Source organism: Temnothorax longispinosus, chromosome 8, assembly GCF_030848805.1.
Source record: "Temnothorax longispinosus isolate EJ_2023e chromosome 8, Tlon_JGU_v1, whole genome shotgun sequence".
NCBI lineage: Eukaryota > Metazoa > Arthropoda > Insecta > Hymenoptera > Formicidae > Temnothorax > Temnothorax longispinosus.
The window spans coordinates 21517810-21537115 of NC_092365.1; the positions used below are offsets into that span (position 1 = coordinate 21517810).

The 19306-nt window shown below is 34.8% G+C and overlaps 1 protein-coding gene across 1 annotated transcript; it reads left to right on the plus strand.

Annotated features, from left to right (window-relative positions):
* The first annotated feature begins 1305 nt into the window (after positions 1–1305).
* Ccha1 (neuropeptide CCHamide 1) lies at positions 1306–11852 on the plus strand. The gene is made up of 6 exons (XM_071785752.1): positions 1306–1535; positions 2352–2500; positions 8667–8702; positions 8826–9033; positions 11070–11241; positions 11359–11852. Exons 2-6 carry the CDS (start codon positions 2434–2436, stop codon positions 11383–11385), a joined length of 510 nt encoding a protein of 169 aa, XP_071641853.1. The 5' UTR covers positions 1306–1535; positions 2352–2433; the 3' UTR covers positions 11386–11852.
* The last annotated feature ends 7454 nt before the right edge of the window (positions 11853–19306 follow it).

A 19306-nucleotide genomic window follows, 5' to 3' on the forward strand; every position in this document is an offset into this window, starting at 1 on the left:
GCTCTCGTTTCGATGAAAGGTGGAGTGCGCGGTAGCGTTTCGGCGAAAAACTTTATTTATATACCTACATGGTAAGAAATATTTCTTGGTACGAGATGTTATTGTGGTTTTTCTTCAGATAATACTAATTACAAGTGTTGCAGCCACATGGCCGGCAGAATGATATCTCGAAAAGTTACAGGCGGTTATATACTAGTATAATAACGCTAGATAACACAGATCACATTTCTTTGGGGAAGCATGTTGTATGTCTTGAGATATAATCTTATTACGATTTTTTCAATTTATAGTTGATATGTGATCTGTAATATAGAGTACATGAGAAAACTAACAGATATATTGAAAAAGCGTTAACTAACAATAGGTCGGGAATCTTAAAATATATGATTAAAAGCACGCGGTTAGCTTGGGGCCTTGACGTAGTGCGACAAGTGCAAGTCCCGGGGTCCCTGGGATACCGGAGACCGGATGCCAGAGGGGAGTGTTTTTAGTGGGTGCGAGCCCTAAATTTTACATGTGTGCTCTTATTCGTACACCCGCGAATGAGAGGGTAAACGCCTAAGAAATGACAAACATATTCTGCATACATTAATCGAGATACAAATTAGTTTTCGAATTTCATGTAGCGGAAGATGATGAGCTTTAAACAAAAGTTGAACCTCAGCCACACAAATTTATAACAGAACATTAATTACCTCTTAATTTCAAGACTATTAAATATCAAACGCAATTTACTATCTCAAAAAGTAAATTGATGCTTGATTGCGAAAACGTTTAATGTAGAAATTAATCAAAGGATCTGATAAAGGAAAAGAGCAATGATAATTCTGGGACACCAGTTGTACTAGTTTGAAGTTCTGAATATACTAAATATATGTATAAGCTAAATATAGTACTAAACGTATATGAATTAAAATCTGAAGTACATGAAAATACATGAAATAAGCTTTAAGTTTTAGTTGAGATAATTGCAAGAATTATTTTTACGATTAGACATTTTTTTTCGATGTGTACATCATCATGAAATAGCTATACACTGTAGGAAATCCATTTTTAAATAATGTTTGATTTATCCGGATTTAAAGGCGCTTTCTGCTTTCAATATCTAGTCGGGGCTAATGTCAAAATCTTAGTGTTATCATAAATTTTCAATTAAATCCCACCCACGACAATTGTTTTCGTTCGCTCGCCACCAAGTCCCCCGTGTCCCCCGTCACCGACGCAGGTGCGCATCCGGAGGGTGGAGTTGCTCAGCCCCACCATGCACCACCGTAGAGCTTGCCACCGTATATAAAAGCCGTGGTTGCGACACCCCGGCTTTGAGTTCAGTCGCCAATCTCTTCGATCAAAATCGACCCTTCTTCTGTCAGCAGAAAGAATCCTCAAATTCAGTGAAACGCATGCAGAACGCTTTCGTAGTCTGAAGCGGTGTTTCGCTCGTCTTTGCAAAGGTGAAGTGACATACGCACGCTTATTTTGCGAGCGTATAGAAAAAGAGAAGGTAGAGGTCTTGAACGGTGAAAATCTCCGACGAGGTAAAATCTACAATCAGTACAATACATTCTGAGATATATTTGATTTGTTTTCTTGTGTTATTATCTCTGATTTTATTCAGAGATTTTGCAAAGATTGAAAATTTAAATAACAAACCAGAACCGAAACAGGATTTTAAGTTTTTTAACCTTACGTGAAGACAAATGATTTTTATATTTTATCTTAAAATTTTTGTTTATTAAAAAATGTTTATTTAAGTTTCTATAGTATAAAGCAATTTACATTTTATACAAACACCCATAGGTTTATTTCATTTAATAAAACGTACGTATAAGTTTAAAAATAAAATTGATAATAATACATTTGACTGATAAAATAAAGAATTATTGAAAATATGTTTAGATTGCGCATAAATAATTTATATTATCGTCTAATAGCAGTTGATTGCATGTGATCGATATTAATTAACGAAAACATTCTATTTCCTTCAGATTTCCTTCAGAAAATAAAATGCTTTCGCTAGTATTTCTAAAGGCCCGTGCACGTAACAAAATTATAGTCATAATCGTAAGGCCGTAAGAAAATAGACCACGCACAGTCAATTATTCTTCTCGCGCTTGAAGAATAATCGAGTGTGCGTGGTCTATTTCCTTACAACCTTACGATTATGACTAAAATTTTTTTACGTGCACGAGCCTTAAAAGTCGTACTTGAGTTAACGTCATTAATGTTGAAATAATCTTTCTGTATAAATAAAATAAAAATTTTTCTCTTAGAATTTTTCTAAATTTTTATTTTAATTTATTTAAAAAACAAAATTTTTTTATACGGAAAAATAAACTAAAATCGATTTGCAGGCAATAAACAACCTCGGGCTACGTTGCTGGAACGTATTTATTCGATCGTTCATACACATAAAGTAGTATCAAAATATATCAGATGGCTTGGACAATTTTCATGCAGACTTCTATTGTGTTAATCTTCTGCTTCGCCGGATGCGAATCCGGTAGGTACAGTACAACATTTCCGTTTCTAATTGAAGTTCTGTTCTACACTTTTCTTGATCTAGATTAATTGTAGTCACAAATTGTAACGTTTTAGACAAATATAGCATTCTCTCTCATTATATATAATGATTATTAATATATATTAATATACATACACATTAATATATTATTAATATAACAAAATTGTAATATAATATAAAATATATTAGAAAATTTAATTCAAAACTTTTGTTGCACTTCTATCATAATGAAACATACGTAATATTACAAATTTTTAAGATTACTTTGCTATACGAGCAGAACTTATATTGAAAAGAATGTATATGTTATGGTCAAAGCTCGAAACGTGGCATTCCTAGGATTGACTGGTCAATCTTGCGGAACAACCAAACGTCTTAGTTAAAGCAGTTTTTAGGAATAGGCTTGGACTTAGATTAATTTTTTTATGCGACGGAAGCCCTCTCCCGCCTATTTGTGTACTGTATACACCACACATATCAACAAATTACTACAAAGACTTTGACTAAGACGTTTGGTCGTTTGGCAGAATTGCTTAGTCAATCCTAGGATTACCCGCGTTTCGGGCTTTGACCATAACATATACATGACAGAAACTTTTTCTTCGCCAGTAAATAGTTCACAAATCAGAAATTATTTGGCCAGTTGGGTCGCTTAAATTCCGATTTCATAACATATATACATTGTTCGTTTTAAAGATCTTCATAAGATCTTTGATGTTCCTTATAGATCTTTGTAACAAATAATTAATAATCAATAATTTTAATTTTGGCCTTTTTTAAATGACCAAAAAGACACATATTTCTAGGTATTGATCACGTAATTTTATGTGAAACTTTTAATTTTTTGCTTTTTACTTTTTGCTCTATCCATTCCGCGTGAATTTTTTTTTATTATTGACGAGATCACGTTTCCACATTTCGTCGAATTACACGATCACGAGTTCACGTGAAAATTTTCACTTTTCACGTTTTCGCCCTAGGCAGGAGGTTACGTGATCGCTGCCCTAGTTAAATAGATTTATTGACCTATTCCGTCTAAATTGTTTATTATACTATGTATTGATATTCTTTACATTTATAATTATTGTATCATGATATTTTCATACAAATAATAAACGTGCACTTTAGAATTAGTCCGTATTCGAAATCTCTTCTCTTAAAATTTTGCTTTTCAGTCAAAAATTAAGTAAACTATAATCGTTAGATTTTAATTTCAGTCTAATCAGTATTATTTCGAAAAGTCAGCGAAGCTCCAAAATTAATCAGCACGAAATATCAATCTCAACAAATTATATAGTTCGCTTTTATGGATATTATACATTTATAAAATAACGCGAGCAAGACACACGTAAGACAAATGCAAATCTCATAGCAGTTGCATCTTATTATTATCCTATAATCATGATTACATTTTCATGAAAACCAACTCGAGTGCTCATTGGATGGCATGCTCGTAGAACCTTAACAGAAATACGTTAAGTAACTGAGAAAATGTTTATTGCATTTTGTTTGCGCATTGGGCGGAAGGTAATTATTCAAGATATTGCAATATCTGCGGACTGTTCTCGGATACGTGGCCATTAATTTGAAATAAAAAGATGTAAGCGTATTATAATGTTTGCGAAACGCTAAGTGGATTATCATGAGAAACGCTATAACATAGAATTTCGTCTCCAACTTGCCATAAATTAATTCGACATCGAAGTAAATTGAAAAAGTTTACGTGGTATGTACTTAAAAATTTACATACAGTAACTACATATTTTTTTACACGTACCTTCTCTGTCATTCAAACTATGGATTACAAGATTCTTTGAGCACGTAGCATTTTGTGCAATTAATACAGTGTTAATATATTGAATTATTAAAAATTTAATAAAAATTACCGATACCGGATTTATATATAACATAAGAACATTGATAAAATCTTTTTCAATTCTTTAAACAAAATATGTTTAATATTTTTAAATGGAATAATCGAAATATTCGGAGTTTAAAATTAGAGAGATATAGGGTAACTCCGATATTTACGCCGCGCGGGGTTTTACTGTCGCAGATGTCAGAAAAAGATAGAAGGAATGACGGTACTTGCTTGCAATTATTCTGTTATGTGCCTTTATGCCATATTAGTATTGTGTTGAAATTTCAGTTCTTTACTGTTAATATAACTGTCGTGAGTTGAATCGATTTCTCACCGTATTAAGAAGCGCGATCTTGTGTTACGACCTACGTAAAATTATTACTCTGTAGGGAATGTAAAAGGTTTAATGGTTATTTCATGATACATAAGTGTAGAGAGATAGTAAATGATGGAATATACAGCCAAATATACAAGTGCATAGCTCTTGTATTTTTGTTTAACTTAATATCTTGTATATCCCTCTTATTTAGGATATACGACAAGTTAGCACGCGAGATTTATGCCATAGTACAGACACTTTGTAAAACTCGAAATCTCCTATGTGTTCGTTTTCCTTCTTTTTTTGGATTGTATAACAATAATCTTTAATGCATCTAGCGCTCTTTTATTTTCTTTTTAAAAGTTTTTAGTTTTATAATTTGTTTATCATTCTTACATCTTAATACACTTTTTACACACATTTTATAACTTATTATGACATTTTATTGCCTTATTTATAAACATTATTTGTAATTTTTTATAAGGCGTATATATGTTTTACCCATGAATGTTATATAACCCACCCTTCTGGGATATATGGCAAAAATGCAAGAGTTTCTAAAAGTTTTTTAAATACAAAGAATGAATATTTTATATTTCTATTTTTTTTTATAGTAGTAGACAGTATAAAGTTTTTATTAGTATAATTCATTTGCCTTAAACATAGTAAATAGTACTCAATAAATTAAGTTTTCCTTAGCTGCGGCGTACATACCGGAGTTACCCTATAAAAGATAGTGAAATATAACTTTATTGTTATTACTAAAAATTACGTCTTGATATATCGAAGAATAGTTATATGTCGAAAGAATAAAGGGATTAGACATTAGATCGGGTATTTGTTCTACAAAGTAATAAAAATGCAGTTTGCGCGACTGGAAAAATTTCATATTTCTAAATAAGAACGTCAGAAGAATGCTGGAAAATTAATAAACTTCAGATTATATATTTAAAAACAGAGACTAAAGATGAGAAACAGAGAAATCAATATCACTGATGAATAAGAATATTCTAAAACTAGCAAAGTTTTCTTTCAATTACGGATCCTTTAATTAGTATGATCAATTTGCTTTACTTTGATCCTTTCTCAAGATGTGATTTGTAATGAGTTTTTATATATTATAGCTTCTAATATTTTTAATACTTAATTCTTTAATTGCTAAGTGCAAGAAAAGTTTTTTTTTAATTTACTAACAAGTCAAGTAGAAACGCACTGTAATTACGGCATACTGCTTAATTGTGCCAATTCATTATTTTCGTATTAATCAGCATAAAATAACATTATAAATTAACGTACAGCGGGGAGCCTTAATCAATTATTTACTTAACATTATACTTGTTTTTACTCTCGAAATATCTCGAGCTCTGCTGGATGTATACAGCATATTTGCGTTATTATTATCTAGCAGTTTTTTAATGACATTTAACGATGGAGAAGATAGAGAAATTATTAGATTGTTAGTCGTGTTATGCAATGCAAGAGTAATATGATAAATAGGCCAACAATATGAGCTAAAAAGATGATATATTAATAAATTAGTTTATTCGCAACATAAATATAAAGAAAATGATAAGAGAAAATTACTATATACGTTTCGGCTTTACTTACAATTAGTCTTCTTTGATACCAAATTTTAAGAAATATAAATTAATTTAAATAATAATTATAACAGGAAAAATTAGAATGGCGAATATTATTATAGATTATTTATATGTGACATTGTCAATTTATATTTGAGAAAAACAAAAAGGTTCGGAAATAAGTGTTGAAACATCAGGAGAAAACTGTAAAATACGAAAAATTGACTGAGCCTTAAAAGATCCACGGCGCGGCGTCCGCGCAGTGTTAAAGTCAATGGTTAAAATAAGATACAATGTGACGTATTCTTCGTTGGAAGGCGAGAATATGCTTGTCCAAAATGTCTAATGGATTTGTGAGAATTCGAGTCAGATGTTAAAAAAGTCGAAAGTTAAAAGATCAGATTTCTTTCCAATGTTATAGTCTGTCGTTTTGACCTTAGACATTTCCGAACCTCCTTTTTGTTTTTCTCAAATATAAATTGATAATGTCACATATGATCTATAATAATATTTGCCGTTCTAATTTTTTCTGTTATAATTATTATTTAAATTAATTTAGATTTCTTAAAATTCGATACTGAAGAAGGCTTAAGAAGGATTAAGTAAAGTCGAAACGTATACTATAATTTTCTTTTATTTATATGTTGCGAATAAACTAATTTATTAATATTTATCTTTTTATTTCGCTCATATTATCGGCCTATTTATAAGATAGAGAAAATTTTTATTGATTTTAATAAAAATTTGTTTTTATCAATTTCCAAAATTTATTTATATTGTACATAATTTAATAAGTTTTAGAATATGAAGATTATTTTATTCATTTTTACGGAGCAAAGTTCTCGTTTAGACTGCATTTCGAGAATAGCGCTGCGATGATCCAATGGCGACGAGATTGAAATTGAATCTAAACTATCCATAGCGAAGGCCTGTGCTCTTATTCGTTACACTATCATAGCCGTCAGTCAGCCGTTTCCTTAATGATTATCACGAATCTTTGTGCAAATAAGGCGCGTCTCAAGTACGTCAAAGACCATCGGGTTGATAGAGAGAAACGTAATGTTTAAATCGGATCGATTCCAGCAAAAACCATCAGCGTGGGCTTTGAGAATGGAGTCGCGCGCGGCCATCCACAGTCCCTTGACATATTACGTACATCGTACATGTGTTACGTAAAAACGATAGATCGAATATATTCACATTCCGGGGGACAGAAACGAATTTTTCTCGCTCATATGCTGCATTTTGCATCTTTGCTTCCCAGCAAAGAACTATCCTATAGAGTAGTATAGAGCGGCAAAGCTGCAAAAGCAATATATACATATATATACTCAACCGGATATCGTTCCTTTTTCGTTTCACACAACGAAACGTGAATAAAATATCCATGCTCCCGATTCCATTTATTCCATTGCAACCCTTTCGATGAGCATTCCTTTAATCCGGCTATTGCAGTTTCAATCACTTCTCACTTATTCTTTTATCGAGATTCCATTCAAAGCTTCTAACGCATGCACGCGCGCGCGCGGATTTTTAATCCCAAACCATTTTACGAATGGAATTATCGACGTTCATAGATCCAAAGTACGTTGCGGAGTACAACATCAATCTAGATGTTTGATCGATATGAGGTTGCATAAAATATTACTAGACAAGAATAGACTGGACAAAAATATTACTTACTTTAATTATATTGTATAATTATTTTACTTCTACATATTAATCGGTACCTGTGATTCTTAGCATTAAGAATTTTTTCATAATCTTTAATCTTTAATTCCTTAATATATATTAATTCTCGAAATAAGCAAATTCTTTACTACGAAAGCATAATAAAATCAGAGCGTAATAAATTCTAAAACGTGATGTTAAGCGAAATCATAATAAAGTAATAACGAAAAGCCAATTTTACGGGATATTATCTGTCCTGACATTCATTGCGTACAAAGAATGCCGAGGCAAACTTCTCCATATCGCTTATAGACGATTCACAAGATCGTTTCTTAGAGCATCGTCTGGGGGATATAATAACACCAAGAGTCTTCAAATAAATGTTTATTACATTCTCTCTTGCAATGCACTGAATACGGTTCCTGTTTTATCCACCGGAGAAAGATGGACGCATCATAATATTATTTTTACATCTTTAGTCGAATTTTATATTCGATTCTCATGTGATCTTATATTACAGTTTTAATCGAAATTAAATTTCCATAACTTAATATCACATACCTACATTTTTATTGAACATTCCACTATATTTACTTTTACTTGCCTATTACGCGATGTAAAATGTAAATATGTTAACAACAAAATGGAGTTACAAATCCGGAAATTGTAATATATTCAATATTATAATGCATACATTTTATCATTTCAATCCAGGGTCCTGTCTATACTATGGACATACTTGTTGGGGAGGTACGTACCGTTACTTTTAGTAAATATATTTTCTTACCTAAATAGTAATAATATACGTTTTAATAACCCAATACGTTTAACGCATTAATAGTGTATTGTAAGAATAATATAAAAAATTTTTAGCGCAAGGAAAGCGCAGCGATGTCCAAGGTATACCTATGCGCTTAGTAACCAAGCTGAACGGACTAAATGGCATCGCGCCATTATTAAAGCCATTGATTATGCCCAAATTAATGACCGGACAGTTCATTGGCGGCTTCTCTAAGGAACCATACGTCCTATCAAAGTGGGATACGGCACCGATGATTGACGAAGGCATTGAGTCGATCAGGTGAATTTTTCGCAAAAAACGAAGCTGGGGAATAGGTGTCAAACTTCGGCAGAATATTATTTTCGAAAAACTGCATGCGTGTAATTTTGCAATTTCTGTAATTACTTTTTCGAAAAATCGACCAATATTTTGTTTATGCAACCTTTTAGTGTTTAATTTATCTTGAAATTTTTACAAAAAACGGCATATTTTATTAGGAAACATTACGTGAAACGCAAAAGTATTCTTTTAATTTTTTTTAAGATTAAGTTTCGTGCATATAAAAATTGATAAGATATTTGAATGAAGCATATTGTTACACGTATATCTTATGTACCTGCGCAGTTTTATTCAAATTGATAAGTTCAGATTTACTTGTTAGTGCTCGAGATTAAACAATTATAGTGGCTTGAAACAAAATTTTTCTCAAAAGAATATCCCGCCTAAATTATTCAAGCAATGAAATTATACTTCTGACTGAAATATTCTCAAACATTATATATATGTGACAAAAGAACACAAACTGTAATCGAATGAACATTGGACTAGAATGACTAGATATTTCATAGATAGCCTAATTCGCGAAAAGATAATAAGAAAGTTATATAGAATATTGTAAGGAACGAAATGCATTTTACGATTGGTAAAGTTTTAAAGCGCACTTCTTCGATAATTCCCATTCAAAGTTTTATAATTTGCTTTGTACAATTATAGTCGTGGTTACTTTTCAACTTTTCAATACTTTAATTGAGGAATAACAATTTATTAAGATAATTACGCGTAAATAACAGTTTTAATTCATCATTTTTTTAAATTAAAAAACGGTGCCCATTTAGGGCAAAACTTTGCCTGTAAGGAAAACGTATAAAATCTGTCTATTTTTATGTTTTTGAATCTGCTAAACTCGAATATGAAAGTTAAAATCATTGAAAGCAGATGCAAAATATGCATCTCTATTTTTAATCAATATCTACCCCTTAATCGGGGGATCCTTCTTGTAATCTCGAGTTCTTAGAACTCTTAAAATTGTTTTTTCTTTTTCCCTTAAACAGGGATATCTCTTCTTAAAAAAGGAATATGTGAGATGATCGGGATTGAACTCATGATCATACCCTTAGCATACTAATCTATCGCACTCACGCACTAAGCTACGAGACATCCTCCAGGAAAGCTTCGTTCAGCAGCAAGTATTTTATAATGATCAAATGACATTTGTGAACAAAAGAAGGCTTTCTTTTTTTACTCTATCACTATCTTTGAGTTTAAAAGATGGGGGTGCGCGCGCGCGCGTTTTTACTGTCACTGATGGTTACCGCCAGCATTAGCTTTACCCAAGCATTAGCATACACCGCGTGGAGGTTGCTGGATTTGTATTTCTTTTTGTCTTGTAAGGTCTAATTCGTCTATAGTTATGTCATATGTGAGTATGTCTGTCATGTCAAATGTAATCGGTAACGAATTAGAACTTACAAGACAGAAAAGATACAAATCCAGCAACCTACACGCGATGTATCTTGAGTAATAAAGCTAAATGCTGGCGACAGTAAACAAGCTACACACACACACACACACACACATACACACGCTTCATCTTTTAAACTCAAAAATAATAAGATGATAGTAAAAAAAGAAAGTCTTCTTTTGTTCACAAATTCCATTTGATCATTACAAAATACTTACTACTGAACAAAGCTTTCCTATCACAAAACTGCATTTTCACAAATTTCCCTGGACAATTTTAAGTCTTATATTCGAGTTCAGTAGACCCAAAAACGTAAAGATAGACAGATTTCATATGATAGGTTTCCCTTACAGGCAAATTTTGGCTCTAAATGGGCACTGTTCTTTAGTTACCCACATTTTCTGTTTTCTTTTACTTCTACTTCAAATAAATTTCGTTGAAATATATTAATTTTTGCCATAAATAAATAAAAATTGGAAAATAATTTATTGAACATAAATTTATATATATCTATATATGTTAAATAATAAATAAGGAATATATTTTATACATTAATAATTAATAGGCTAATATAATGACCAATATACATTTGCAGAACTCAAATAAACAATAAAAACAAAGATAATGAGAGGACAATTAGCAACGACAACACACAACGTAATATGATCGAAAAACTTGAAAACAATCAGGAAACCTTCCTAATTTCACCTGATGAATACGATAAGCTAATTAACAATCGTCAAAAGTTAGATATACTCAAATATCTGGTACGTGATTCTATTATCAATTATCAAATTTTTTTATTGATTACTAACAATGAGTATTTCTAAGCATTAATTTATCAAATATCAGTGCTCGCTTAACGATATAACGTTTGTTCTCAGAATGAAGAGAATGGAAATATGAAATAAACAGGATATTCTCTAGTAAAACTTTCGATAATACAGTATAACCTGTCAAGTTGGCCACCTCTATAATTCGGCCACCTGTCTTACAATTATATACTAAAATAGCTTCAAAACAAACTAAATCCAGCGATTTTTTTCAACAAAAGAATAATCATAATTATAAAAAATAGAAATTACATTTATGTTAATGTATATGTAATGTTAATGTATATAAAAAATTGTAGCAGCAAAACATTCTTTATAATGTAATTAAACTAATGTGTAATTATGTATAGATAAACTTTGATTCTGCAATGTGTCATATATGTACTCTTTATATATTAATTAATAAACTTAGTAATTATCTAACATAAAACTTACGTAGGTATAGCTTTTTCAGTTCTCAGTATTGTACAATACCTTTATTTCCTGATACGACTAGAGGTTCAATATTATGCTTCTTTCCAAGTAAATCTGTCAATTCTCTGTAATAATTCTCTGTAATGCAATTCAGGATAATTTGTATCACAAAAATATGAAGTTTCAGATTTTGTACCCTAGCCGTTTGATAGAAAACTACCCCCGATCCCTAACAGTCTCAAGAGTGAAGTACTCTTTCTTTTTATTTTAGTGTTCAGAATTTAGTAAACAATATTTAGTCGTAAAATAATTTTATTCATTTTAAGTACAGTTCTCTCTTAAGCAGGAAGATGGGATGGTTTTCTTGCGAAGGGGTTGTAGCTCAATAATCAAAATGCGCGTATTTAAGAATTTATTCTTAGAGTTTATACGCTATACGAATTATATCCGCGATACGATATATTTAAATTTTTCTCAACATTTTTCTCTTGAGTTGAATCAATTAAAAGGTTGTTTCGGGGTTAAGAGGATGAGATCAAAAATCGAAACTATATCATTTTGAAAACTCATAAATAGCTCCTAATTCTGCCGTAAAAATCAATTCAATATCTATTTTTAAACGTTGACTCAGCCCCCCATAAAAAATATTAAATTCCTGTTCAGTGTGACAAGCTCAAAAATTTAATCTGCAGGATATAAAAGCTCACAAATAGCTTGTAATTTTGCGCTTTTTTTTTTAATTTCTGCAAGGTGGGGGGGCCAGCTTAACAGGGGTTTTACCAGTATTTGGCAAACACGAAGTTCAGATTTACTGTGCTTTCATCTGAATCTGACCGATCGGAACCGATCGCTTGCAATTATTTAATTTTATTTTTCCTGTCGTTGACATAGCTCTAAAAATTCGCGAAAGGATATAATCTGACGGGTGTGTGAAGCTGGCACTCCTACTTTAAAATTCGATAGTTCTGATTAGAGAGTTTCAGCTTCTTTTCGAAGAGTATCTACACGATTTATGTTGACGAGTTCTAATGCTTTTCGCTTGACTAGCGCTCAATTCCTGATATTACGAGATCGCAAAATCACGCTATGCTACAGGTAATAAGGGAAATGAAGGATACTGGGGAAAAACGATCAAAGTCTACTTTTTAAGGAACTTTCATAATTTTTATCTATTTTGATCAAGAACAGTTACAATTTATTAGAAATAAGGCCGAAAAATGCACCATGCTGGGAAAAAACGATCATATTCCACGCGCTTGCAGGGGAAGAACCATCAGAGTCCAACGACATTACTCCGAGTGGATATTGATTGGTTGTTGTATCCTTCATATACAGGTGTCTGGTATTTGAAACGTCTGAGCGAATGAGAAGCGATGGGCCGGACTCGGCACGCATTTGAAATGGTTTAGTTGTTAGGTCAATTAACAACGGCTCAGTAAGCAAAATGTTTAACAGTATCCGCACAGATTGGCAGCAAATTTGATCAGATCCCATACCAAAACCATAGCCATCTATGTCCACATTGAGCTGGTGTTCTGTCGATAGAACACGCTGACAAGCAGTGTAAGCAGATTGGCAACAGAAATCGCGCAGGCAAAGCTGACAGTCAATCTGCTCACACTGTCTGTTAGCAGATTCTGTCGCATTTTCGGCAACAATTTGAATGATGTATCAACAGCATCATTTTTTGCCAGCCATTCTATTAGCCATCTTATGCCGGGTACTCACTAAGACCGTGCAACGTGCAACGCAACGATTGCTGCAACTAGTGAGTACGTCTTATTTCGGAACACATTGTGAAAAATTGTAGCAACCGTTGCGTTGCACGTTGCACGGTCCTAGTGAGTACCCGGCCTTAGGTTTTGCGGCGAAACGCAACAGGCAGAGTATACTAATGTCCAGCGGCCATAAGTCAACCGCGAATTTCTAACACACGTATTTGCGTTGAGAGTACACTAAGCTCATCTTAAATCGGAGATATAATCACGGAGGGAGTTTGTTATGCCGGATACTCACTAGAACCGTACAACGTGCAACGCAACGGTTGCTGCAACTAGTGAATACGTCTTATTCCGGAACAAACACATTGTGAAAAAATTGTAGCAACCGTTGCGTTGCACGTTGCACGATCCTAGTGAGTACCCGGCTTTATACGAGTAATATTGATATAAATCTCACAGCATCGATATATACGCGTATTAAAGATGCAATGATAAAATTATCGTTGCATTTTTAATAAGCAACGATAAGATTATTGTTAAACAATATCAACGAGTAAAACGCATAATTTAATGCATTAAGTACAAATAATCATGACGAATTAAAAAGTTAAAAGTTACGTGCAACGTGCGTCGGACCTACTACCGGTAATCACGCTGGCCACGGCGGCCTCGCTCCCGTCCACATTGTTAACAGTGGCAAGGCTACTACCTTTTGTGAATCGTGGCAAAAAGGAGCGCGAAAAAAGTGGCGGATCCGTGTTAGGATCCGGCGATCCGAGTGGCTCAAAAACTGCGCTGGTGCGAGCACTGTCGTATTGTATCGACCGAGTTAGGCTGTCTTAGGCCTTTGATTCTCTGCACGAGTTCCTTTGGGCCTAGGGTTAAAGTCAATTAATCTGGTGATGCGAATATATAGCCTCTCCCAGTCAAGTCATGCGCCCACCTCCCAGTGGTCTCGCTGGAACGTTGCAATGGGGCTGTTCTGATTCAGTACGGCTCGGTCGCAAGATCTGATGTCGGCTGGTCGGCGCGCTCTGCAGTAACCAAGCGACGTCAATAGCAATCTGAATGCGCGACTAAGGTCCTGTAGTGATACGGGCCCAAGTACCGCTGTCCATGGTGAGTTGTGGGGCCAAGAAAGAGCACGGTTATCTGGGGAGCTCTCGGCTGTCAATCCGTTTGCTCTCCAACACGTAGTAAATATGAAAAAGTCAAGAATGAATCTTCATGCCCGGGTTCTCGGATGGTCACGTGCAAGCGATGCGAGAGTGGTGACTCGGTTAGTACGGAGACACCCAGTGAGTGCATAGCTGGTCCCTTGAGAGTAGGAGCCAGTTATCGGGTATAGAAACGATTACGCCTCTTGATGCACGAGACTCGTGCCGTGGCCCCCAGTAGCCTTCTTCTTCTTCTTCTTTGATTTTATGGCACCTAATCCTCCTCGGGATCACATAACGGCCAAGAACAAGTCGAAAATAATAAATACAGACTCGTCCGAATATGTCCACGGTCTCCACGAGATTTGCCCCCAGTAGCCGTGTCAAATTAAAATAGAAACAAATAGTAATAAGTTATTTCGTGAATGGATATCCATGTGTGTCAAACGTAGTGCACTGGCATTGCGTTTCAAGCATACCCGGCGCCGGGGCTCGACTCGCAGCGGTGGCGGGAATCGCGTCCGCTTCTCCCACGTTGCAAGGCCAGCCAACTTCGACACCCCGGCTAAAGTAAAAAATAATCGCATGCTTAAATTGGTCTGGTGACGCGAATATATAGCCTCTCCCAGTCAGGTCATGCGCCCACCTCCCAGTGGTCTTGCTGGAACGTTGCAATGGGGCTGTTCTGATTCAGTACGGCTCGATCACAAGATCTGATGTCGACTAGTCGGCGCGCTCTGCAGTAACTAAACGATGTCAATGGCGATCTGAATGCGCCACTAAGGTCCTGTAGTGATACGGGCCCAAGTACCACTGTCCATGGTGAGTTGTGGGGCCAAGAAAGGGCACGGTTATCTAGGGAGCTCTCGGTTGTCAATCCGTTTGCTCTCCAACACGTAGTAAATATGAAAAAGTCAAGAATGAATGCCCGGGTTCTCGGATGGTGCACGCACGATGCGAGAGTGGTGACTCGATTAGTACGGAGACACCCAGTGAGTGCATAGCTGGTCCCTCGAGAGTAGGAGCCAGTTATCGGGTATAGAAACAATTACGCCTCTTGACGCACGAGACTCGTGCCGTAGCCCCCAGTAGCCTTCTTCTTCTTCTTTAATTTTATGGCACCTAATCCTCCTCGGGATCACATAACGGCCAAGAACAAGTCAAAGATAATAAATACCGACTCGAAAGATTCAATCTAATCTCGGCGCTGATGGCATTAGTAATCTTCAAAAATTATTCAGGACAAAACACGTCCGAATATGTCCACGGTCTCCACGAGATTTGCCCCCAGTAACCGTGTCAAATTAAAATAGAAACAAATAGTAATAAGTTATTTCGTGAATGGATATCCATGTGTGTCAAACGTAGTGCACTGGCATTGCGTTTCAAGCATACCCGGCGCCAGGGCTCGATTCGCAACGGTGGCGAAAATCGCGTCCGCTTCTCCCACGTTACAAGGCCGGCCAACTTCGACACCCCGGCTAAAGTGATAGATAATCGCATGCTTCAATGAGCTTGGAACTCTTAAGAAGGGTCGTTCAGCGTCAACACGTGAGATTCGTGAGATAACTATAATATGTCTATAAACCTTTTATCCTTTCTGCCATAATTCACAAAGGTATTAAGCGATTCACAAAGTGTAACAAATAATGTTCACATGATAATTTTAAATGCCATAATCTACTTTACACTAATCTACTTTAAAATAAATATTAACTCATTACGCGTCATTAATCCATTTATCATAACTTTCTCTTTTTCCTCATGTGTAAAATATATTATTCTTAAAATAGTTACTGTTGGTGACGTACAACAATGCTTTTGATATAACATACTGTTCTTCTCCATAAATTTCACTGATTTCTCATCCTTAGACTCAAATTCAACGGTCAAGTCTTCAAAACGTTTTACCCCTTTAAATACTACTGTGGATGATTGTAAATTCATACGTACAGTTTTATTTATTAGATCGTGAAAAATTTAAACTCAAGATTTTATAATTCTCTAATGATTCGATAATATTCCAACAACTTTCGCAGATAAAAAAATTATTTTATATACATTTTACATTAGTGATATATATTAACATTATTTAGACCTTGATAAAAATATGTACACGGAAAGAACGATTTTGCTGAAGTAGGTATCTAAAAACAAAACAAGTACCTTCCGTCGCCAGTAAATAATTCAAAACAACAGTCGTTTTGGTTCGACCCAACTGGCCAAATTATTATTATATGTAAAAATATTAATTTAGCCAGTTGGGTCGAACCAAAACGACTGTAGGTATCTAAAAATTTAGCTAGATACAGATCTAAAAATAATTTTGTTGCACCATCAAAATAATTATAGTAAGTCGCTAAAATATGATAATGCTGTAAAAAATTTTGACATTTTAGCAATCAGTTTAGGTGTTCTACATAATTATTTTGATGATCCAACAAAATTACTTTTAGATCTGTATTCAGCTAAATTTTTAGACACTTCAGCAAAACCATTCTTTCCGTGTGCTGCATATATACGGTTTTTTAAATAAAAATATGAATTATATCAATTTCTTCCTTGTTATGCAGCATCGAGAATGCAGCAGCGCAGTGCTGCTTGTTAACCCTAGGTATACACAGTGAAGTCTCCAAGACCCCAGCTCAACTTCCTTTTTTCGCGTTTCTGCACTTTGTCCCCTATATTCTTTTCTTTTACTCGTATATCTTGAAACTCTTAGGAGTGCGTTCGGTGAACAACAAGGATAAATGATGCATTATGCGCATCATGCGTGAAACGGAACGCATCGATTTAATTCTATCGACTTTTATACATTATGGGCCTATTCATGGATCGATTCTCAATCGATTAAAAAAATAAAAAATAAATTGAATTTTTGCTGAAGTTACGATGACAAATGTGGATGGGATCTCAGAGACCTCACAGAATTACACTCTTAAGCATGTACCGCGTAGTATCTCCAAATTCGAGGTACTAATTTCTAAATGGAAATGACATTTCAAGTTACATACTGCTAGGAGATACTTTTCCCGGTACAGTATAGCACAAGGTACGGAATACACACGAGGTACTGATAAAGGAGGAGGTACCGATTGGAGGCACCGCACTTATAAATTCACGGTACAATTTTTTAGGAGGTACAGTTTTTTAGGGGGCTTCCCGTATGTACCCCGTACATACATACCTCGTACGTGCATATGTACCTCGTACAAATGTACCTCCTACATACGTACCTCGTATACGAGGTACTCGGCGTCAACCATGCATGATCGCGACATTTGTTGAACAAAAAACATTCGCGAATAGCAGTGGCATAGCCACTAGGTGGCATCGACGCGGACGTGTCATTTCGTTGCTCGAACACAGGATTCTTACACCGTTTTATACGACTGTTATATTATTTACGCAACTAACATAAATATGAATATATTCACAAGCAGTGACATTCGCGGAGTATTTCGCGGTGCGTGCCGGGAGTCACAGTGCGAATGCATGGAATACATTCGCAAATTAGACAGTGATACAGCAGCAGCAGCAGCAGCAGCAGCAGAATCGTTTATTTTGTGTATATAATGTGGTCATCCACCGACAAAACATGTATCCGTTATTTGATAAAAAACTGAAAGAAACAAGTAATGCAGGTATGTAAACTCTTAAGCATGTGTCGCCAAAAATTGTAGGTACGTAATGTACTTCCTGACTTCGAGGTACCATCTTCCCTTCTATTTTTGATGGTACTTATGTCCCTCGTAATTACGTAAGGATTTTTATTTCAACGTGTATCTCCAATTTTTGGCGACACATGCTTAAGAGTACATTATGCGGTAAGCATGTATCGCTAAAAATTAAAAATACGTAATGTCCTTCCTGACTTCGAGGTACCATCTTCCGTTCTATTTTGATGGTAATTATGTCCCTCGTAATTACGTAGGGTTTTTTTTCAACGTATACCTCCAATTTTTGGCGACACATGCTTAAAGCCGGCTACACACGTTCCGGTAAAACTTTCAGGTATGCCTGCGCAGGCATACCTGACAGTTCTACCGGAACGTGTGTAGCCGGCTTAAGAGTGTATTAAAATAATTTAGATAAATGATATTATTGTAGATTTCTATTTTTTAAGTTATCATTTGAGTTTTTGAAAACCACTTTTGCCATTGGTCATAAACTTGGGTCAAATTATATTATTTCGAAAAAATAAAATGTAATGATCGCAAGCTATCAGTCAGATTTAGATAAAAGCACAGAAAATCTGAACTGCTTCGTGTTCGCCAAATACTGGGAAGACGAGAAGACTGTGCAAGAAATCAAAACCAGCGCCGTAAAACGCGACGTTGTTTTCTCTCGAAAAAATATGCGGCGTCCCGTCGAACCAACGTCGAATTTTTTCGACAAAACCGTCTCGTAAAATTTTATTTCGCGCTCGTCACGATCAGAATAATTCGATCGGAATAATCGTACTTTGCACTTGTAAAAGTATAACGTGTTTTTGTGAAATTTAGAAGTGCCATGTAAGATCGATGGACTGTCTAAGTGACAATATCACGAATATGGTTAGCCCCCAGATTAGCCGTGTGGTGTTGAAGCAGTGGCGGAACCAACCGACTGCGACGAAACAACGGCTGGTGAGTAAATTTTTTTATTACATTATATAATTAATTGTTTGCATATTTAATATTTTGATACCATTACATCATAATAATC

Excerpts from the sequence above, each read along its gene's own strand:
- Ccha1 (XM_071785752.1), top strand. The coding sequence starts at position 2,434 with ATGGCTTGGACAATTTTCATGCAGACTTCTATTGTGTTAATCTTCTGC. Across the intron at positions 2,501-8,666 it reads CTTCGCCGGATGCGAATCCG|GGTCCTGTCTATACTATGGA; the intron begins GTAGGTACAGTA and ends ATTTCAATCCAG. Across the intron at positions 11,242-11,358 it reads TAGATATACTCAAATATCTG|AATGAAGAGAATGGAAATAT; the intron begins GTACGTGATTCT and ends GTTTGTTCTCAG.